The sequence below is a fragment of the Tachypleus tridentatus genome, chromosome 7 (assembly GCF_004210375.1).
Source record: "Tachypleus tridentatus isolate NWPU-2018 chromosome 7, ASM421037v1, whole genome shotgun sequence".
Classification (NCBI taxonomy): domain Eukaryota; kingdom Metazoa; phylum Arthropoda; class Merostomata; order Xiphosura; family Limulidae; genus Tachypleus; species Tachypleus tridentatus.
In genome coordinates, this window is record NC_134831.1 from 20,079,177 (window position 1) to 20,103,133 (window position 23,957).

General features: G+C 31.9%; 2 protein-coding genes across 14 annotated transcripts in view; both read left to right on the forward strand.

Moving 5' to 3' along the window:
* LOC143255252 (uncharacterized) overlaps positions 1–8,606 on the forward strand; it is a 96,401-nt gene extending 87,795 nt beyond the window's left edge. For all 6 annotated transcript variants that reach the window (XM_076510627.1, XM_076510628.1, XM_076510624.1 and 3 more), the window contains 3 exons: positions 569–712; positions 2,099–2,224; positions 5,022–8,606. In XM_076510627.1, the coding sequence (XP_076366742.1) occupies positions 569–712; positions 2,099–2,224; positions 5,022–5,794 (1,043 nt within the window). In that variant the 3' untranslated portion in view covers positions 5,795–8,606. The remainder of the gene's footprint in view (positions 1–568; positions 713–2,098; positions 2,225–5,021) is intronic.
* A 7,908-nt stretch (positions 8,607–16,514) lies between these two features.
* Positions 16,515–23,957, forward strand: part of LOC143255253 (uncharacterized) — a 108,587-nt gene continuing 101,144 nt past the window's right edge. For 3 of the 8 annotated variants that reach the window (XM_076510631.1, XM_076510639.1, XM_076510635.1), the window contains exon 1: positions 16,515–16,656. The gene's annotated coding sequence lies outside the window, so the exon portion shown is untranslated. Of the gene's footprint in view, positions 16,657–20,303; positions 20,381–23,957 lie in introns of those variants that run through there. The other 5 variants (XM_076510634.1, XM_076510640.1, XM_076510641.1 and 2 more) reach the window with 4 other exon arrangements.

A 23,957-nucleotide genomic window follows, 5' to 3' on the forward strand; every position in this document is an offset into this window, starting at 1 on the left:
CCTAAATTTATAAATTCACCTTCTGTTATGTCATTACTTTTCTACATTACTTACTACACATTTGAACTTGTAACATTAACATCAAAATAAATATGCAAGTTAAATATTTTTAATCTATTGTTAAAAGTTAGTCACGAAATTTTAAAAAAGAAACACTGCAGTACTGGTGACATAGAGTTATGTCTCTTTAGATTAAGATATTTAATCTAAGATAAAGATTTAAAGTTAAGATAATTAATTTTTCAAATTACTTGTAAAATAATTATTATCATTATAATTTAATCTGTTTAACTACAATAACACAGTTTGTAAACCTTCACTTGTATGAATTTAATGCATTTAATATTAAATTAAATACTTTCTGATTTTATCTGTTTAAAAATATAAATTTGTGTATTCATAATGCTTTGCAGTCTCAGCAGTATGAAAATTAGATCTGTTAATTACAAAAGTGATCTGCATTAAACTCCTATACAAGAGAAATGGAACTTACATTTCTTAAGTCGTGCTTTTTATCTTATTTCGTGCTATTATAACATGAATGTATTTTTTTAATGTTTTGTTTCAGAGGTGAAAATGGTACGTCAGATTCCAACAGTTATTAGTTCCCAGCAACCTTCCATTGCTATCATTACGGCTCAATATTGTGAGAAAGTTGCAGTGGATGCTATGATAGAGAATAAAGATACATATGTCAGGTACAAAACTGAAGGTGAGATAGAGTATGAAATTATATTTAAACAAAAGTGGAAGTTTAACAGAATAGATGTAACTACTGTTCTTATTTTTATAGCAAATAACCCTCATTTTGTATGATACTTTACTGAAAGAAATATTTAGGTACAAAATTTCTGTCACTTTTAGGTGGAAACTCAAACACTTTAAACCTGAAAACAACAGTGACATTTAATTGAAAGTAGTACTGTACAGTTTATGTTTAGCAAAAGTCTATTTACAATGTTTTAACATCATAATATGTTGTATGTTTGAAATTAATTATTATCTAGAGGGTTGCAGTTCAAATCTTCATTCCACCAAATTTCCTTGCTCTTTCATCCATGGGGGTATTAAAAGATGACAGTCAATCCCATTATTTGTTGGCAAAAGAATAGCCCAAAAATTGGTAGTGGGTGGTGATGACTAGCTGCCTGCTGTTAAATTAGGGATAGGTATCTCGGATAGCCCTCCCATAGCTTTGCACAAAATTCAAAACAAACCAAATAAACACACAAATAAGTAGTCAGAATATGATCTACCGAGCAAGAAGTAAATTGTGTTCAGGTTGTAGAAATATCTTCATAAGTTAGAATAGAACAATGAGAATATATTGAAATATATCTTACCTAACTTTGTTAACAAGCCTCACAAATAATATTAATAAATTATTTTAACATAGTATGTACAAAGATAGTAAAAAAAAAAACTTCCTAACAAGCTATTTGAGTTTTGCTTTGTAACAGACTAAATAAAATACTGCTAAAACCAGGATTAAACAAACACACCTTATTATATATAACGACAGATATATTAAAAAGTTCAAACAACAAGAATACAAATTTTATCACTTACATCAACAAAATAATAATAAACTAGAGTCTGACCATGACTAGGTACAAACATTAATAAACAATACCACATATATCATTATGTAATTAATATCAATAAATATTAAAAGAATTAGGAGACAGAAACTGAAGAACAAAAACCTAATTTTCAAGAGAATAACACAATACTTCAGGATTAAACCACTTCTCAGTATCAAGTACAATATTGAACAATGATTTGCAATAATTTTTTATAATTACATCTCATGAACTAACTAATTTTTAAGATCAAGGAAGGCTTTTTATTTTATGGTTAAACAACAGGGTCGCATTTCACGTGCCAGTTGTTATCATAAATTTATGTAATCTTTAACAGCATTAATATTTGTACATATATACCCAAAATCAATATGTTTTATATAAAAGGTGAGTTAGTGCTTTAATGTAAGTAAAAATTCAAATTGAACTGAATGATAGAAGAAATAATTAATGAATGGCAAACAAAACCATAACAAAGTAAAAGTAGAATTCTCTAGTCACAACTTATTTTACAGGAGAATCCAATCTCTATACTCTTGGAAATATTGGAGCACATCGTGTTGTAGCAACAAAATTACCTGCTGTTGGACACCACAGAGGAGCCATGATTGCTGCTGGTAACACAACAACTCGTCTGTTGGGTAACTTTTCAGTATTATTATTATTATCTCCAAAAAATAGATTATTGTTATGAAATATGTTAACTGTTATATCATACCACTAATATATTTATCAATGAATAAATTATTCAGTCAAGAAAACTAGAATCAATTATTCTTAACTTCCCCCATTTATAAAATAGCATTAATTAATTACCTGTAGTTTTTATATTACTGTGACATAGGAAGTTAAATTTTGTATATTAACTTTAAAAAAAAACTGACATGACAGTGATATATATTTGTAGTAGAGACTCCAACAGAAAATAATTAACCCCCTACACATGGTGACTTGAAGCTGATTTCCCTTAACACTATTCAATTACAAATAGTTAATTTATTACCTGCCATGTCCATCAAATGAACTTTAAGATCTACAAGTACTTTCATTCCTATTTAATGCCTAGTTTTGTTTGAACACACTCGTATTTGTGTATTTTTTTAATCTTATTCAAATAAACAACTACTTCATCCTTTTTTACTAAAACTAAATTAAAATGGAATAAATTACCTTCTATATGAATTAAAAACACCTAATTATTATTAACCCAAGTAATTCCTGTTTAGAATTTTTCCTGTAGATTTTTGTCAAGTGCACAATTGTATTTTAACTTCATTTTTTTAATACATGACACCTTATTGCACCTAATTATATACAGGCTTAGTGACAAATGATGCAAAAAAAATTAAGAATAGTCTAGTAAATACATTTACTTTTCAACTCTTGAATGGAATATTGTAACCTGAAATGTGTTGTTTTTATCCCTTTGAATTTAGTTATGTAGGTGAACTTTCAACTGTACAAATATTTGTATAGGTGCACAATTTGTGATCAACTGCACTCTAGGAAAACGCCCATTCATGTGTCTACATGATTTGATAGAGAAGCCGATTGTGATCATAAAATTTGTGGGGGAATAAATTGTATCAACAATGTGATAACATTGTTAGCATTTTTTATAATTACTGATACTTATCATTCTTTTATAAGCTAAACTAGTAGAAAGAAATAGTAACAGGATTTTGAATCCTTTTTAAACTAATGGTATAATGACCCAAATTAACTTAGTTGTGTAAATCATGTTATAGCATTCTGCTAAGTTTATTATTCAGTATTATACAGTGGACCAGTCGTTTAATTATTACATTAGATTTCTTTCCACAAAAGGTACATTAGGCCTCTGTATCAAAAATTATATTTTCAGTTTTACCTTTGGTGAAAATAAATCTGTGACATAATCATTAAATGCTTGAAATGAAAACTTTAAAATTTGCCTTGCATAATTTTAGCACAGCGTAATATAATTTAGGATATTGCATTTATTTCATACTTTACTATTTATTTTAAAGCATGTTTAAAATTTATTTAGTAACACCATTCTTTCTATTAACATCTACAGTCTTATACTGCTAGAAACCAAGTTTCTATACCTGTGGTGGGCAGAACACAGATAGCCCTTTGTATAGCTGCTTTGTGCTTAATAACAAACAACTTTCTATTGACATAAAAATTGATGTGTACAGAGCAAAGGAAGTATTATTAGCATAATTTTAGAGTAAAGAGAATCATAGCATGATATTTTCTTGGATTTAGATGATTTCTAAATTTATTTACAAATTTGATTTCTAAAAATATTATAAATGGTTTACCTAAAAAGGATCTGGTATATGTAAAAATCACTAACCAACTTCTGTTATATTTATTTTTATAGATTTTTCTTTAAAATAATTCTTCTGGATTGGAACCTGATCCTTTAGAAGATCCTTCTACACAACATTATTCAAAAGTCACGCCCTGTATAGGAGTATTTGTAAAGCACTTGATAAACATTAGCACAACAAATTTTGCAAATTAATTGCAAAGCACATAGTGTTGTAAATTACCCTTTGTAATTTAAATAGATTAAGGTTAAATACTAAACTTCTAATAGTCTCTTTCTTCAAATATTATAGTAGTAAACTGAATGTGCATGGTCCATTGGACTGGCCCCAAATTGAAGAAGTAATGTTAACTGTAATTCCTATTTTATGAACTGTATTTTCAAAAAAATGTGACAAGCTTTCAGTACACAGTACAAATCTATTGTACACAAAAATTAGATGTGTAATCAACGTTTTGTACTAAGGATGTGTGTGAAATGGCAAAGTCAGTGAAACTTTGACAAATAAATCAGAGTGCAAGGTGATAAAACGTAGAAATACTTATCTCTTCATACAGCTTTCAGCTTACATTTTCATAATCCCCACAACCTCTTAAATTCCTATGTAAATATTTTTCTGTATTTGATATATTTTTTACTCTAGCACAAACTGTTCTGAAAGTGAAATCAGTAATACAGGGTAACATGAAATTTTGATAACTCAGATATCTGGTGCATAATATCATGCTGAATAGTGGTATATATCTTCAGGTTAAACTGAAGATAACTTAGGAAAGTCAAAACGCTGTTCTCTGCTTTATTAGTAAAAATTTTAGTACCAATGCCAATCGTTTTGAGATTCATAAATTCTTTTCTTTTATTTACATATTAAACCATGTAGAACTGTTTTGTAAAAGCTGAATAAACTGATATATCTTTACCAGTTTGGTTAGAAGAAGAATGGTATTTTCATTAATGTGTATTATGTGTTGGTTAATTTCCAACAAAAGTGATATCTCATTGGAGTTTTTAGTTAATTTTATTTTTTTTGCTTTCACATTTTAGTCACAGGTTTAATATACATGTAATTGTAAATTACATATCCTGTAATCTCTCTTTTTTGTTTTCCCTCCTTACAGGGAGCTTCCAGAAAGTTGAATATGTTTTTCTTGTTGGTATTGGAGGAGGTGTTCCTCATTATACAAATTATTCTAAACATGTACGTTTGGGAGATGTTGTTGTGTCAACACCCCCAGAGGGTCAAAATGATAAATTCATATACATGTATTGTGAAAAGACCAAAAACTCTCCTGAAAGCAAAACTTCAACAATTGGCACACTGAATGACAAGTATAACATCAAAAGATGGTGTCCACCAAGCCTCTGCTTACAAGAAATAGCACAACAACTCTGGACCCAGGGATTACATGATGCTAAACAGCAACCATGGGAAGATTACATCAAACATGCTTCAGACATGTTAGCCAACCAAGAAGCTGACTTTAAGCGACCTTCATCAGATACAGACAAACTTTTCATGTCCATTGGGGGGAAGGATGTCATTGAAGTTGGCCATCCTCAAGCCCCCGAAGGAACAGTAGAACATCGTCAACCAGGAAAGTCCATGATCCACTTTGGGGGTGTAGCATCTGGAAGGGTATTGATGAAAGATGATGCAGTGAGACAGGAATTTGCTCTTCAGCAGGGGATTTTGGCTTTTGATTCAGAATTTGATGCTGTCGTGGAATCTATATATGGAAATCGTAAAGACAACTATACTTTTATCAGGGGAATATCAGATTACAAAGATGGAACCAAGAACAAGGAATGGCAACCCTATTCAGCCTTAGTAGCAGCAGCTTTCATGAAAGCTATAATTTGTGCTCTGGATCCATGTGATGACCAGGAATAACAACTAGTTAGACATACTGCCTTTTTTCCTAAAAATAAGGTGTTTTTGTCAATTTTTACCATTCCACTACTTATGTTGTTTTTGGTTAGTTGTCAAGATTAAGATACTACAAAGACTAGCTTAAATAGCATGCATAAGTTATTTTATTGCCCTCAACACCAACCACTGTGTATTTTTAGTTAATTGTCTTCAATACTTAGATTTGCAGAAATTACTTTTAAGAAAGATACATTTTTACTTTTACATTTTATGAACGTTATTGCTTAATGGTGAATTTAATTCTGAAAAATAAAATACATATGTTATATATGCTAATAAGTTAGGGAAGTATTTAAATATTAGTTTTTTTTCTTTTTACCCAGGAAAGTTGTTTAATACTTATTCTAACTTAAAAGGACTTGTGAATTTTTATTATTATGCATATATTTAAGAAGAATACTTCATTATTTAATGTTCAGTTTTCACTATGTATTTTAATACTTTGCATAGTTTAACATTGATGAAATACGTGGTTTTAGAGAATCTAATTAAAATTCATAACTGTCTTTACAACCTATAATGTGAAGAGTAATCGAAATATTCCTGATTGTATGTCAAAGCCAATGATAAAGTTTCTTGCAGATTTCCAATACACTTTACATAAGTATCAGTTATAGTTTGACTTCAGAAGAGAAATATATATATATATTATTTCTACTGTTATTGGATGTTTCATTTTTGTGTAGATGTATGTATGTTGTGAAATGTTGAAAGAAAGTTTAAAAGATTACAATTAGTTAAATGTAAATAGCTTTTTATTAATTTTTTAAATTGTACATTAATTAAGTCATCTGTTTATTATGTCATTTTAAAACTTTAGTATTTATTTGAGGATTTAGTCTTAAAATATGTGTTTAGTTTATGTGATAAAGAAAATTGTATAAATTTGAGAATAGTTTAAAAACCTGTGTTTAATCATTAGATGATATGCTCTGTTTCTAAACATATTATATCAGTTTCTTAGCTTCATCACAGAAAATTAATAGGTAAATTTTCAAAGTGTTAAAATCAATGTTAAGAATACATAGAAAAATAGATTAACGTAATGTGTGTTAGTTATTCTGAAGTATTATTATTATTAGTAAGCATTGACAAACTACCATGTTGTACATTCAAAGTTTATCACTACCAGTTAACTTCTAGTTAAGTTTTAACATACAATCTGGACAGCTCAGATTTCTGATCTTTTTCTTTTTTTTTACTTATCTTATTATCCTTTGACTACAGTAAATATTTAGGAAACGTTTATATGGTAAAGTTTAAAGTGCTTTTAATATTTTACTGATAAGGTTTTTATGTTGCAAGTACTGGAAATATTGAAATTTGCTTAATGCTTACAAGACTGTTCCATAAATTCATATTACTTTGTTACGATATTCCCTATAAGTAAAACTGCTATATTGTTATAATTAATTGTTAAAGACCTTTTGTTTTACAGTCTTAAAGGTTAAAGTTAGTGTCACTGACAGAAATATTTTTAATACTAATTATATGTAAAAATAAATTTGTATTTGTTTGTTGAACTATTAACAAAAGTAATTAAAAATATTCATATCTATAGTTTAAAATGTTTAATTATCATTTTGTAGCTTTCACTTTAAAAAGAAATGTATTTCACTAAAAGCTAGTTATTTTGTGACTTAAAATGTATATTTTTCGTTTTGTTTTTAGGACAACTTCTCAAATAACATGCAAGGTCAGAATAATTTGTTGGTTAATATTTCAACTGCTGAAAATCATATTACTTCATGTACAACTGTCTAGACAGTTATGACATCATGTTTTCTTTGTTCTAACTTATTTAAGTTTTTATAACTTATCTTTTTGGTTCTTCTGAATAACTGTATTTATCAGCAAGTGCAGTTTTGTGCTTCCCAAAGAAAGATCAAATTGTTTTGTAATAAAAGTGCCTATTGTAGTGTGTGATATCTTAGGTGGTCTAGGAACAAAATTAACAAATTAATCCACAAAGTTCAAAGTTACACCTACATGTTTTGTATCAACACACCCAAAACTGTATAGGTAATGTACATAAGTAGTGTAAAGTGTGTATTCCTGTTGAATAACACATATGTCTTGCTGTAACAGGGAAAAAAAAAAAGCTTGCATTAAACAGTGTTGTATTAAGCAACTAATCTTTGGCTTTTAACAAGTTCAGATGAATCAATATATATTATCAAATATAGTTACTTAACTAGTTTCTAGAAGTTCATTAAGGTAACATAAAGAATTTTTGTAAAAAAAAAAAAAGATTTTCCAACTTGTTAAGGACCACCAAAAACACAAAAAACATTTTGAAATTTATACACCATTAGTAAATGTCTTCTTCTGTAAATTTTCTATTTAAGTGTTTTCAGACTACACAGATTTTTAATAATGCCAAATCTACAATTTCTTGCCTTTATTTTTCAAAGTATTAGTTCACCTTACAATTGCATGGTTCATGTATGTTTCCCAAATACTAGAAACAATTCTTTAACCAGTGTTTGTTAATCTTTCATCATTAATTTTATATATATCATATAGTTAAGATCTGGCTTTGTTGGTACTCACTGACAAACAATTGATGGGCTATGACCTTATCTCACAATAACATTTTCTTTTACAGTTTTGAGGCTAAGCAAAAAATTGGAATACTTTTTGCATACCATTTGTTTTACTCAAACTTATTGAATATATGCTGTCTGTTCATGTAATTTTCAGATATTTTGTGTATATTTCTTTTTAGTTTTGCACATATATTTCGCCAATAAAAATAATCATGGATCATGGTAATCTCTCTCTCTCTGTTTATATATATTAGACATATCAAATATTTTCATTTATGTCGTTCTTAATAAAATTATATAATAAAGTTAATAAGAATTATTGCTTTATTTTAATAATCTTACATTAATGTTTTTATTAATTTTGCGATGTTTATTTCATTTTGTTGTTGGTACTGTACCATTATTCCTTAACCATTTTTAAGTTTGTACAAATTTTAAAAAATATTCAATTACTATAAAAATCATGGGACATGAAAACTACTGTATTTCATTAACTTATTTACACTATTGGAAAGATAATCACAGAAACGGTTAAGATTTTCTTTATTTCTTTTCCAAAACTAACAGTAGATACAAAGAGTGATAATAAACTAGGGAAAAAAACTTGTGCCTTGCATGCGAAACTTTGGCTGTGGTATTTTTTATTTCAATGCACAAAGTTTATAACATGGAGAGGCTGGGGTGTGAATTTAAAGCAATTATATCTAATAACAGACATTAGTTCTTGTGGCACTTTCAAAACCTACGCACTGAAGAAAAGTATTAAAAATCAACGGAATTGTGATACCTGTAATCTAAGCGCCTTTAAATAAAGAAATTCACACATAAAATCTAAACACATAAACATCGCTGCCTGACATGGTGATCTGAGATACAACAAATCCATAACCCAAATACTTTTCCCGCAATGATGTATAATGCACGATACTTTTACCCCCTCCCCTCTTTTACGTATATGGTGATGCCATCCGTATTTCCCTGTTCCTTTCATTTTAGCTTGTTTGTTTGTTTTGGAATTTCGCACAAAGCTACTCGAGGGCTATCTGTGCTAGCCGTCCCTAATTTAGCAGTGTAAGACTAGAGGGAAGGCAGCTAGTCATCACCACCCACCGCCAACTCTTGGGCTACTCTTTTACCAACGAATAGTGGGATTGACCGTCACATTATAACGCCCCCACGGCTGAAAGGGCGAGCATGTTTGGCGCGACGGGGATGCGAACCCGCGACCCTCAGATTACGAGTCGCACGCCTTAACGCGCTAAGCCATGCCAGCATAACTTAATAAAGTTTAAAATTAATAGGTTCTCATGTACACACATACATCACTCTTTTAATTAATTAAATATTTTATCCACCGTAGGAAGAATATTCCCGAGTTGGTTTCAATAATTGAAGAATACAAATAATTTATGAGTCATATCACTTGTATAGAAAATTTTTATTTTTATCCGGGTAGTATAGCTTTCACATCATATTTATTAGCTATTTTAAGAACCGTATTCTGCTTAAATACCGGACATTTGTAAGCTACCACTTATTAAAATACTAGTTTTACCTCAGCCCTTTACTGTCCTTTGTCAATATAAAGTACAAATTCCCATTAACAAAAAAAGTGTAATTCTATGAATTGCTCTTCGATTAATGATTGTTTAAATTTTTAAAATTGTTTGGCGAGTCTTTGCATTTATAATAGTTTTATTGTAGCGAGTGACTTTAGTTTCTTCATAAATATATCCCTCTTATCTTTCTCCTATACACATTCTTACGTAATTTCGCAATTTGTATTTTTTTAGTGTCGAATACGTGCTAAAACTTTATGGCAGCTTGAGCTTTTAGAAAACACTGCAAGCGATATCGATCATTTGTAGAACACACCTGTAGTATGGGCGGTCCAGGTTTGATTCTAATCAAGAATTATGCATAGAAAAAAATTGTTTGTTTTGAATTTCGCGCAAAGCTAAACTAGTTCTGTCTGCGCTAGTCGTTCCTAATTTAGCAGTGTAAAACTAGAGGGAAGGTAGCTAGTCATCACCACCCTCCGCCAAATCTTGGGCTACTCTTTTACCAACGAATAGTGGGATTGATCGCATATTATAACGACGAAAAGGACGAGCATGTCTTTGTTTTTGAAATTGAATATACATATATAATTACAACCAATATTCAGAGAAGTACTGCTCTTTTAAGTTTATATTTTTATTTTGCTTTTGTAAAATTTCAAGTTTTGCTTGAAGTGAAGCAATGAAACTATACAACGGTTTATCTGTTTTCTTCTCACCACTGGTACCGAAACCAAGTTCCTGACGTTTCAAATCCTGAGGAATACCACTATGTCACGGGGAGGCAACATTTTATGCCCACAAGATCTGTCTGTGAGGTACCTTATTTGCCAAAAGATGGAACACACGTTATGTGGTATGTTAGATAACTATGTATCTTTTATCTTCTTATTTCATAATAGTAAATCACGGAAACCAAAAATAACATTACATTTATACAAAGTAAACACAATCCTCTCTGCATTTATTCAATTTAGAGTCTCATTTAGTAAATAATAGGGTAAAATCATGTAGGATTCTGATTACTTTCTAAGCACTACCACCAATGTTTGATAGTTATATATCCTTGTTTCAATAGACTCAATACTTTTCAATTGAGAAAAAAAAAAAAAACTGTTTTGGTTTTTCAGTCCGTAGAAGGTTTATCACTAGATTTAAAAGGCACGCGCGCCAAACAAAACCCCGTTCGAGAGAGGGCTACCTTTAAAGTAAAAAGGTTTATATACATATTTCATATTTTTATAATACAGATATATACTATATCACATATTATTTTATTATTCTTTATTTTTCGGCTATTAAAGAAAGAATAAAGGTTGTTATTTCGATTTCCTCTAAACTCATTTCATGTCACTATGGCTTTCACTTCTGATAAATGACTTGCATTCATTGAAATATTTTAGTACTGATTATTTTCCATTCTTTATACTAAATTTAAGAGCACACTTAAAACCGAAACGTCTTTGAAAGAACAGCATTTTGCATTTCCATTTTTTATGTAATTCAAATCTTATTTTTACATTTTAGTAATTCATATACAACACTAGGTTTGTAAACCCTCCTGGAATCACATACTTTCTCCTAGCTCCCGAAAGATTTGCCAAATATCCCGGATCCTTTTAAAAAAAAATGCTTGCAAGTCAAAACACTTTTGTGTCCCATGAAAGAGAAATAAAGACTCAGAGAAAAAGAATCTGTTACATACATAAGCTAATAATTAAAATGTTTAATTCAGTATTTATATATATTTCTTTAAGAAAAACACTTTGTAATTATATTATTCAATTCGAGTATATATAGACATATCTTCCGGAATTGTATTTTAAAAATTTGACAAACCTATACAACATATATGAGCAACGTCGTCATTTAAGGAAAGTACCATATTTCAGCTTGCAACTAGAAATTGAAACATTTACTTTCCTCCTCTATGGCTGTTATTAATATTCAGTTAATCATCTTCACAGTTCTCAGTGACACAGCAGTATGTCTGCGGACTTATACTGCTAGAAACCGGGTCTGGATACCCGTTGTGGGGAAAGCACTGATAGCTCTTTCTGTAGCTTTGTGCTTAAAAACAATAACATCCATAAATAGGAATAATTGCTTCAAGTGTTTTTTCTACTTTTAAGTCACATAATGCAGTAACAAGAGTGAAAACAGTATAACAAGATGTTACCAAAAAGAAAAAAAAAGAGAGAGAGAGAAAAGGACTAATACTAAAACAAAAAGGCTTACAGTAGCAGAGTGGTGCAATTCCTCGTTTTCTACAACACCATGAGGCCTAATGTGAAGAAATTAGCTTATGTTACGAGCTATAAAGATTAGTTTCACTATATGAGATGTGCAAAGGATGTTGAATGACAGCTGCTTGATTAATACAGTCTAGGACTGCTCATGCCAGTTGATGTTATACATTGTTTTCATCACCCTTTTACATTACTGAAAATAATAGCTAGGAGTTTGAAAATGTAGTTCTTTCAAAGCCACAGAATGACTTTTCCAAGCCAAAATGCCAAGGACATTTCACGATATCTTAGAAATAAGAGAACTGGTGTTATATAATGGCCAGGTCAATCACCTGATATCAATCCGATTGAAAATTTATGGGATAAGTTAAACCAATTAAAGAGAGATTGCAAGCCAAATACGGAAAATGAACTTGTGAAGTACTCAAAGAAGAGTGGTAGTCAATTACCTAGGAATATCTGCACAAACTCATTCAAAACATTCCAGTACTGAAATCCAATAAAATGTCGACTAAGCATTAAATTGTGAAACTGGTTTGTGTTATTTTGAGTTTCATTTTTACGTTAGATTTAAGGAGAAAAACTTGTTTGATCATTTTATAGGTTAATTGGAATAAGAAGTTCTGAGAAACTACAGCAGGAGTATAACACTTTTTATGAGAAAATGCAACTAAACTAATAAAAAGTTCAGATATTTACGAAGGACAGTGTTAAAATTAGAATTTGAGATCATATTTGAACATATCCCGCCGAGTGCATCCTAAAAACATATAGTTTTTGTTTATTTTCTGTTATATAATAAAAGATATAGTAACAAAATAACGTTTTCAAAGGGGAACTACTTTATTAACCACCCCCTTTATATTGTTAATTCTTACACTTTAAACTTTAGTGAATATGCGGGAATTTCGCAATACAGATTTAACAGTATAAATTATGTATATTTCTGAATATAAATTTTAACAATCGTCAATATTAAAATAGATACGTAATTTTAAATCCATCATAATATTCAAACAAAGTTTAGTATCTAAAAGTATGATGTCTGGTTATGTGTTTTTGTAGGACTACTTTGCGTTTGTAAATTTACATTTACTATATGACTAATTACGTTTCTTTAATATACTGTATATTTTTTTTATCCAAGTAATCAAGATCAAGAGGTGATCTGTTGGTCTGAACCCTGAATCTCTTGAGTATCTAGTAATGACTTGGTTTGCAGTTTTGACCCTGTTCATTTTCATCTAAAATCATATGCTATTTGTGCAACAACACCACAGTGAAAGTCACGATTAATTTGTAAAGTAATGACTTAGACAGTAGTGACATATACAAGGAAAAGTTCTTGAGTAACGATGAATAAGTTAGTGAAGTATTCAATGCGTGCATAGCGAGTAGCTGTTGATCGAGAAAATACTAATTGAGTGAAGTTATTCAGTAAGAGTTGGTGTTTTGTTAACAGATCAGGAAGTTACTCAGGTTTGTCATGAATCGAGTAAATTACTGTTTAACGTTATTAGTGTATTAGACCTACAGACTCCAGCGATTTCGTAGTTGACGTAGAAACATTTGTTTGTGAAATGAGGCCTGAAACTTGCGTCAAATGAAGTAGCCTTTTGCAAACATTGAAGAAATAAATTAATCCGTTATGATTACGTAGACTGGACTTCGCATTTCTTCCATCAAATAATTACAAAATGACAGCTAAACAATAGTATGCGTTACAACAGTATTACTTTGTAATCCATATCTTGATCGATTCTCGTTGTTGTCAATCGGATTTATCTGATATAGACCGACATTTTTATCCCAAGCTATTGTAAACTTCTCTAGGTTGCTTTGCAAAGCATATTTACCGCTCTCTTTCCTGAGCGTTTACCACTACAGACTTGTAACTTTATAAGGTTCATGTAGATTGTTATCTGGGGCAACTGTCTCTAATTTTGAAGGGATATACTAGAAAGAAGGAAACTTGTCACCATCACACACCGCTACTCTTTATCAACAAAAAGTGGGAGTGATTGTAACTTTATAACGCTCTTACTACTGAAAAGAAGAACATGTTCGGTGAGAAGTTTGAACCCATAACCACTGATGTAGCTAGTGGGGTCATGCAACATACCCATTTTTGGCATGTGTTTTTAATTTTCACCAGTTTTTCCCTAGTTCCTAATTTCTCTTTGTAAATATTAGCAGTTTTTTGTTCTTTAGCTTCAACTTGCATCTAGCTCACACTGTTTCTAAAATTCCAATGTCAGCGTAATATTGATTTGCAATAGCTGAGTGACGTCAATAAAATGACATATTATAACATTCATTTGACCAATGTAAAGAAAATAATAAAGTTTAAATATTGTAAAAAATAGTTATATGCAAAGACTTATATGTTAAGACTTGCTTTCCCCCATTTTCAAATTCCTGGATACGCCATTTACCACTACACGTAGTTTACGGGGTCGTCATGACCAGGTGGGTTAAGGCTCTCGACTCGTAATCTAAGGGTCGCGGGTTCAACTCCCCGTCACACCAAACATGCTCGCCCTTTCAGCCGTTGGGGCGTTATAATGTTCGGTCAATCCCACTATTTCTTGGTAAAAGAGTAGCCCAAGAGTTGGCGGTGGGTGGTGATGACTAGCTACCTTCCCACTAGTCTTACACTACTAAATTAGTGATGGCTAGCGCAGATATCCGTCGAGTAGCTTTGTGCGGCCTGGCATGGCCAAGCGCGTAAGGCGTGCGACTCGTAATCCGAGTGTCGCGGGTTCGCGCCCGCGTCGCGCTAAACATGCTCGCCCTCCCAGCCGTGGGGGTGTATAATGTGACGGTCAATCCCACTATTCATTGGTAAAAGAGTAGCCCAAGAGTTGGCGGTGGGTGGTGATGACTAGCTGCCTTCCCTCTAGTCTTACACTGCTAAATTAGGGACGGCGAGCACAGATAGCCCTCGTGTAGCTTTGTGCGAAATTCCAAAACAAACAAACAAACATACAAGCTTTGTGCGAAGATAAAAAACAAAAAAAAACGTAGGTTACGGGTCATGTGCCTAAATCAGCCACTACATAAGAAAAAACAAACAAAAAAAACTCACTTAGATCAAATTATTTCGTTTACCAAAATGAAAATGTTAATTCATAACAAGAAACCCATTGAAGTAAAAATATATCTCAAAACAGCTGGTATGGGTATTAAAACTTTTGTCTTTCGCTCATACAGTGGTAAGTATACATATTTACAACACCAAAATTAGGGGTTCGATTTCCCTCGGTGGACTCAGCAAATAGCCCGATGTAGCTTTGCTATAAGAAGAAAAAGACGGGCCCAGCATGGCCAAACATGTTAGGGCGTTCAACTCGTAATCCGAGAGTCGCGGGTTCGAATCCCGGTCGCACCAAACATGCTCGCCCTTTTAACCGTGGGGGCGTTATAATGTGACGGCCATTCCATCTTTTCGTTGGTAAAAGAGTAGCCCAAAAGTTGGCGGTGGGTGGTGATGACTAGCTGCCCTCCCTTTAGTCTTACACTGCTAAATTGGAGACGGCTAGCGCAGATAGCCCTCGAGTAGCTTTGCGCGAAATTCCAAAACAAACATAAGAGAAACACACACATTAAAACTTTTATTAAAATAAGTAGAAGGTCGAAACGTTGTTCTCTACTTTATTTTAATAAAAGTTTTAATACCCATACCAGCCGTCTTGAGAACCTTTCTCTATTTAACAAAAATACTAACAAACTGAAGAAAAGAGAACCCTGATGTTAAACTAAATGTATCCTCATTCATACTGATTTTGTCAGTGAAATCTACGTCTTTAAGTCTTAAAACTCTGTGTTGTGATTATTATATGTGTACTGCGTTATGACGTCTTGTGATAGATATATATGTGATGGGGAAAAATCGGATATCATTTTCTCATTCATCGTCAGGGTTAAGGCGTTCAACTCGTAATCCGAGGGTCGCGGGTTCGAATCCCCGTCGCACTAAACGGTCAAACCCACTATTCATTGGTAAAAGAGTAGCCCAAGAGTCGGCAGAGGGTGGTGATGACTAACTGCTTTCCCTCTAGTCTTACACTGCTAAATTAGGGACGGCTAGCACAGATAGCCCTCGAGTAGCTTTGCGCGAAATTCTAAACAAGCCAGACAAACAATCAGCGTATAGGAATTACTGTCGAGCATGTAAATACTTCAAGACAATAAAACCATTGCAGGCGTGTGTTACCTGGACAACGCTTGTCAACTACTATAACGTTTCTATTGAATTCGTATTAATTTTTAATTTTAATGTAAATTTTTATTATGCAATATGTTGCGCCATCTTTCGATCGTGAAAAAATATATATCTTTGACGTCACAAGGAAAGACATCTCAAACTGAGACAGGAGGTGATTGAAGTTTATGGAAATTGAAAGAAGTTTTTTTTTTTTTTTTTTTTAATACTGTTGGTTGAATTTACAGCTTATTCAGAAAAGGTGAGATAATAAGTTATGATATATCGTTCGTATTGGAGATACATACATCTTTTTTATGGAAAAGATTGTTTGATATTAATGTACTTTGTGTGTCATTGTGAAAATGAATAAGAAACCGGTAACTAGTGTGCAGATAGATATAAACGATCACAATAAACTTGTTTAATCTCTTTTCCGTGTGAATTGAGAGTGCTACTACTAGTTATAACTTTATACAACAGTACAAGTAAAATTTACAAACGGAGTTGTAGCACTGATTTGAATTAGTTTTATTAGTAAAACTAACATTTAACTTAATAAAACTAAAAGTATTAAGTTATAACTTATAAGCTAAACTATCGTGTCGGGGAAGTTACATGTTCAGCTCAAAGTAGTTGCACTTTGTATCAATGTTCTAACATCAGTAATACCAACAATGTAATGGTTATGTATCTCAGAACGGCTTATATGGGCATTAACACTTTTATTATAAGGAGAGAACAACGTTTCGATTTTCCTAGGCCATATTCAGGTTAAGAAAGAGTTTTCCCATCTATATAAATTCTATGATTCAATTTATAACACAAATGGACTACCATTTTTTCAAATATTCGTCCAATTGATCAAGTTGTTTAGTTGAACCTAAACATCCTAATTGAAGCTAGAAATACTGAATAATTTAATGTAATTTGCAGATTTTCCTAACATTGAGGTCTTGCCTCTATCAACAGTACTAATGTAAATAAGACAAAACCCAAGATCTCGCCATTGAGGTACTCCACTAGTAATAAGCATCAGGTTTCATTGGACTTGATTAATAACAGCCTTTTACTTTCTGTTATCCAACCATTTTAATTAGTCTTCCGTCAACCTCTTTGAACATGATTTTTCTTAGATTGTTTTATCTGTCGCACTTTATCAAAAGTTGTATGAAAATATTAAGTTCTCATAAGTTTGAAATATTTCTCAGCTACTTTTTTATAGTAAATTATAGCTTGATATAGTAAGTTAAAGATATATTATATGAGTGTGTTGAGCTAAGGAGCCATCTACAGTACTTTTGTGACTTGTTGGCAATAAATTCAAAACAATAGACAGCATACACTCCTTGATTTCAAATAATATATTCAAAACAAGTTAAGCTGTACACCATATATATCATAATTGTATCTTAAATACTTTTATAGTTTTACTTTTTGAAAAGTCTACCTAGGTTAATTCAATTGCTATATAATTCAGTTGATAAGTCAGATTGTTTTCATCTTAAGTGCTGTCAGTGTATAATTCACTTATCCCTTTTCTTCTATTTTTTTCTTTTATCATAACAGTATGTATACATAATTCATTTACACTGTTGTTGTATCTTGAATTTCTGATGCTTGTCTGGTTTTCATGTATAGGTATACTTCCAAATAAACATCTGCTTTTTGTCAAAACCCACATAGGCAGGTTCAGTTGCTGTAGAGCACCCTTTACCAAAATAAGTTATTCTCCTAAAATGTCAGAAAACTGTTAATCTGATTTTCACATATCAACTATTAGGCTGTTCACTCCTATGATAGGTTAACTTTATCTGAAACTCTCTTTCACTTTTGGTTTTCTTCTTGATCTGGTCTCTCATCTGGTTGCTGCAATTTAAATCTCTTACTGAAGCATTCTAGAAATCTCGGTAGCCTTGACATCAATAACTTACAAACATGACTTTCAAAAGTTCTGCTTTTAATCATCTTATTATGAAGAAAAACAAACAAAAAAACACTAAACAATTGTAAAATATTTACTCAAAAATTAATTAATATCTGCACTAAATAGTCTTTTTACATTGACACTCTTTCTATCATCTATATAGCATATTACATTCTCAAAACAAAAATTAACTGATTACTAAGGTAAGACTTCTCTGGAGTAAAACCACGTTGATAATGTAAACTGTATTTATGTATTACAAGCCTCTAACAATCTTAAAAACCCCAGTAATCTCCCACTTTCACTAATTTTTTCTGCCAGTGGAAACGTATCATGGTATTTTAGCATTCAAACCTGGAATCATTTTTGTAGCACTTTTATAAACCCACTGAGAATTTCACATTTATTGACCTGGACCTAATGGATTTTCCCAAGTCAATCAGAGCCAGCCTAACACAGGGATTGGTGGGGTTAATGGAAGAAGCTATGTTGCCTGAGGTCTCAGCAAACCATCAATGGATTGGCTCTTAGCATCTTTCTCCAGCTAGTTACAGCATTCAAGTGGCTTGTCCTCAAGTTGAAACATCAGTACTAATGAAGGAGGTGATGATAGCTGCTGATAGATCATGGTTCCAGCTGGTATAATGTCTTATCAGAGGATGTACCACCATCATATGGCACAAGCACCAGACTGGCACTCCCTTTCATTCATGCCACTTTTTTCAGAAACTGAAACAGATGTTTCCTGAGGTGGGGTCTACTGGTTTTTCACTGATGGGACCTGCCAGTAAAGGCTTTGCCAGTAAAAATGTACTCAAATTATTACTAACAAAGCTGTTCTGTGGTTTCAAGTGCATTGTAAGTTAAAGATCCCTACTGCCCCACCTATGACCATAACCATTCAACCATCATTAAATCAGGTTTCAGTGCTTATAAGGTATTACCAGGAATAAGCTGCCAAATGGACAGTGGCCTGATCCATCTGTAACTAAGAGTAGGACCAAATGTGGAGATATCTGGAACCCCTGTAAGCAGAAGATCTATGGCAACATTGGTAAACCAACTGTTATTTTAATGTAAGGTGAGAGTACCTACTTAAAGTTGTTCTGAGTGAAATGATTATAACAGGATATAAATACTGTGAGTATTGTCCCTAACTGTATAAATATTTATTTGTATTGGTGCTTATGTTTTATTTATTTATACTTAGGTGATTCATTTTGGGTTTCTCTTAAAGAGGGTATTCTTCAATGCATGTTTGATTGCAAGTTGCATTTCTATAGTTAAAGGATATTGTATTTTGCACTTAAGCTTTGTCACGAAAAGTGCTTATGTATTATAGTTGAAAGCCCTTTGTTCATTTAGTTTTGCTGATTTTAATTCATAAAGTGTCAGTTTTATTAACTCCTGTTTTATGATTATTGATTTTACCACTTCATTAGCTGTATTATATTATTAAAAGAGTTGGATCTAGTTACTGTTGTAGGGTATGATTTTATGATTAGTGATTGATGGATATCATTATGTTGTTGCAGGGCTTATTTTATTCTGTTACTAATCTTTTTTAGAGTGTGTTCTTTCTGTATGATGCAGTTATATATTAACTGGTTTTCATCATGGGTTTAGTTTTTTACTTTTTACAAATACACAACTGAAGAGTCCTGTGCATGATGATTTTTCTTAGCAGTTTAGAATTTAATTCACAGTTTTTTTAAATGGTTATGATGTACAATGTTTATTCATCTATGGTGTTTTACTATGTAATCAATGCTAAATTGTTTCATACAGTTGTGTCAGTAAATGGACATTAAAGTTTTATTTGTTGTCGTGAAACAGATGCTGTGAATTATTGAAATGCTTCATTTGAAGGAAATCTTTGTTAAAAGGTTGTGTTCTATGTACATATTTTTACAGAGGTGAGAGGAAATTATACTTCTCTTTGACTGAAGGACATTCGTATATCTTATTTGTTTTAAGGTTTGAGATTAATGTTGAGTTGGGGACAAGCTCGAAGTTAATTGGAAGGAAACTTGTGCCACGTAAATACACCAGGTAGTTGGTATGTCTTTGTATTGATATAGGAATTTTTCACTGGTGTAGATATTTAGTTTCCATGCAGTATGTTGGTTAAAAAAAAGGTTAAATTCTTTTTGCTCTAGCTACCTTTTGTTTTGTGTCATTCATCTGTTTTAGTACCTTTTGTTTTCCTGTGGTAAAGACAGCTGCAAGAACACTTGTAGTATGTGAAACTAGTTATTTTTCTAACTTGCAGTAATTATGACTTCCTTTGTTTCATTGGGACTGTTGTGTGTGTAGTGATAGTAGATTTTGGTTAACCGTAATGAGTTAAGAAAGTTATGCAAGGTTTATTCAGTCTGGAACAAGATTTTGACAGAATAATTCTAAACGATTATAAGTGAGAGTGAGGAATAATATAAAATTTGTAAACAATATTATATATATATAACACATCCAGTGTTGATGAGGCCTTTAGCCCAATATTAAAATTTATCATGCCAATTGGGATATGATAGATATAGCAGTTGTTTATATCATCAGTTGCATGAACAACTCTGATTGTGTGAACTGGATTTAGCAAGTAAGGTGTAATTTTTATCAGTTTTTTATTTAATCATTTATGATTCAGAATTACGTTGAGAATAAATAACAATATTTTTAACACCAATAATTTATGATTGTTTTTAATTTGAATTAACTTTATTGTTCAGAAGAACTGGTAAACTAGCAAACTAGTATTGATTGCACAGTTATTCAAATAACTACATTGTCAACAGGAGAAAATTTTCATTAGTAGTTTTAAGAACTTATGAGTGAAAGTAAAGTAGAATAGTAAGTTAGAGACAACTTCAACCCTAACTTTCAGGTAAAGGCAACTGTCCATTGTGGAAAGTAAAATACATTTGTTATTTAAATAAAGATTGTTTGTTGTGATTGTACTTTGTTTTTTCAGTGATTCCCTTATTTCTCATGAACTCATTTTTGTCAGAATCTATGTCAATCCCACTGTTCATTAGTAAAAGAGTAGTCAAAGAGTTGACAGTAGATGGTGATGACTAGCTGCCTTCCCTGTAGTCTTATACTGCTAGATTAGGGATGGCTAGTGCAGATAGCCCTTGAGTAGTTTTGCCTGAAATTCAAAACAAACCAAACCAGCACATGTTCATATGCTGGAAGCCGAGAATTCAATGCCATATATATCTGACATTCCTGTAGGCCAAACAGTGTTTCAGTAGTTAAATTATTTTAGTACATATATATCGTATGTGAAACATGGGTTCATCCAAGTAAACAGTTACTTATCAATCTTCCATTATTTTAGAGACATATTTTGTCACCTTTAGTAGTTATAAGTGTTATCTGAAAATGCCACAAGTAACGGTTATAGTCATAATATATGTATACTTTTCTAGTATATGATTTGTCTTTTTTGTTACAGGCCTATTCTTTTTAATGTGTCAGCAATAACCTTTGAACATGAATGTATTATAAAAGAAGTGGTTAGAGATTTGACAGACCTTTTTTAGTTGTTTTACTTATTTTTTGAAAATGTTTTCATGTGTTAGGTAGAACAATTAAGATTTGAATGTGTATATCGTAATTTAACTTATACCAAATAAAGTATGGATTGAGTCAGATGGAGCAGTGGCACCACGTGTTTATTCTCAATGAGAAATAGACTAAGGCTGTGTAAGCTTGACTTTTTGGAAGTTGTTGGCTGTTCTGTTCGAGTTTTGTGAGTTATTTTGATATATACGTTTGTACAATTGCAGAAACTTAGAAACAAACCCAACAACCTCTGACATTTCAATACATAAATAACGTAAAGTGAACGTTGATCGAATTGCTCTGAAAGATGAAAGGTGCATCTGTCAGTGACGTGGGTGTAGGAGGGAAGCTGTTCTTCATTTTCAGCGTTATGGTTGCCACAAATGATTTGTTGATGAAGGGAGAAACCTCCAAACACTATAGAAAACGCATATTAAAAGAAAAAAAATAACCTCATCAAATCCAGAGAGCTTATTTTTGGTACAAATTTGATTTACTGCTCTAATAATATTATTTCTAATTTATGATGAACGTTGAATGTAGGAGTTAGAAATTAATATTATATTGACTTTTGATCAAAATAACCCACGTACATAGATCGGACTTAAACACGTATAATAGTAATAAGCAGAGCTAAATTTAAGTATGATTTTAAAACTGTGTTACAACGATTAGAATGCATTGTTTCGTCAATTTTCGGCCATAATCGCAATATCTCACTCGGAATAGCCATGCCACAAATCTAAGGCTATCCTAACTTCATATTCAAAGCTAGCAATACAGGAGAATTATTATTATAACTTTATTTATCTAATACAGTTAAACAAATATTTAATCTTACTTTTCATAGCGACAGCAGTAAATCCGTATTTGTATGATGCTTTTTATTGTTTGAGAAGTCAGAATACTTTTAAGAATGGCCCGGCATGGCCAAGCGTGTTAAGGCGTGCGACTCATAATCTGAGGGTCGTGGGTTCGCATCCCGTCGAGTAGCTTTGCGCGAAATTCCAAAAACCAAACCAAACTTTTAAGAATTACCATTTTGGATTTTACAGAATGCAAACCCAAGTCTGGAAAAAAATTATATGAAGCTCTTTTTCTCTCATTATTTGACGGCTCAATAGATTTTTAAAGTGAAACCCGGCTTTTTGCACAAGATGGTGAAATAGTTTTTTTTTTTTTACAAATGAAAACAAAAGGTAATTGATTTAATTGCGAGAGTTTATTCAATGTGTACGAAATCAAAACACTCCGTAACTCATTCAAAACTCATTCCTTCTTGTTAACATAGAATGTCTTTAAATATTTAATACACTTGTGGATTATATCTTTAGTTTTGTTTAGTCATTCTTTAATTAATATTAGTTCAGCGGTAAGTTTACCGACTTGCAACACTGAAAGGCTCGGCATGGCTAGGAGGTTAAGGCACTCGACTCGTAATCCGAGGGTCGCAGGTTCGAATCCCCGTCGCACCAAACATGCTTGCTCTTTCAGCCGTGGGAGCGTTATAATGTAACGGTCAATCCCACTATTCGTTAGCAAAAGAATAGCCCAAAAGTTGGTGGTGGGTGGCGATGACTAGCTGCCTTCCCTCTCGTCTTAAACTGCTAAATTAGGGACGGCTAGCGCAGATAACCCTTGTGTAACTTTGCGCGAAATTCAAAACAAATGAAACTAACGTTAAAAAGGGGGATTCGCGTTCCTGTATTGAACAGTCTCGGATACTTTACTGCGTAGTTTTGAGCTAAAAACAAACAAAATAAATACTTTTAACTACTGTTTACACGATTTGTGTAATACCCTGTTAAGTGATTTAATAAATTAATGTTTTCTATTTCAATTCCAAATAATATCAAGACATTTTTATTAAATGTTGCTTGTCACCTTTAAATGAAATTTCATGGTCATTGGTGAGTGCGTGGTTAATAGAAGAATAAATGTTAGAAGATTAATTACATTAGCAGCGAGAGTAAAATAACATGCAATTCGATTATGGTTTTTAATATTACGACTTCAAATTCTACTTACAGTAATACATGTCTAAGTAAGAACTGCTACACCTTGGTAAA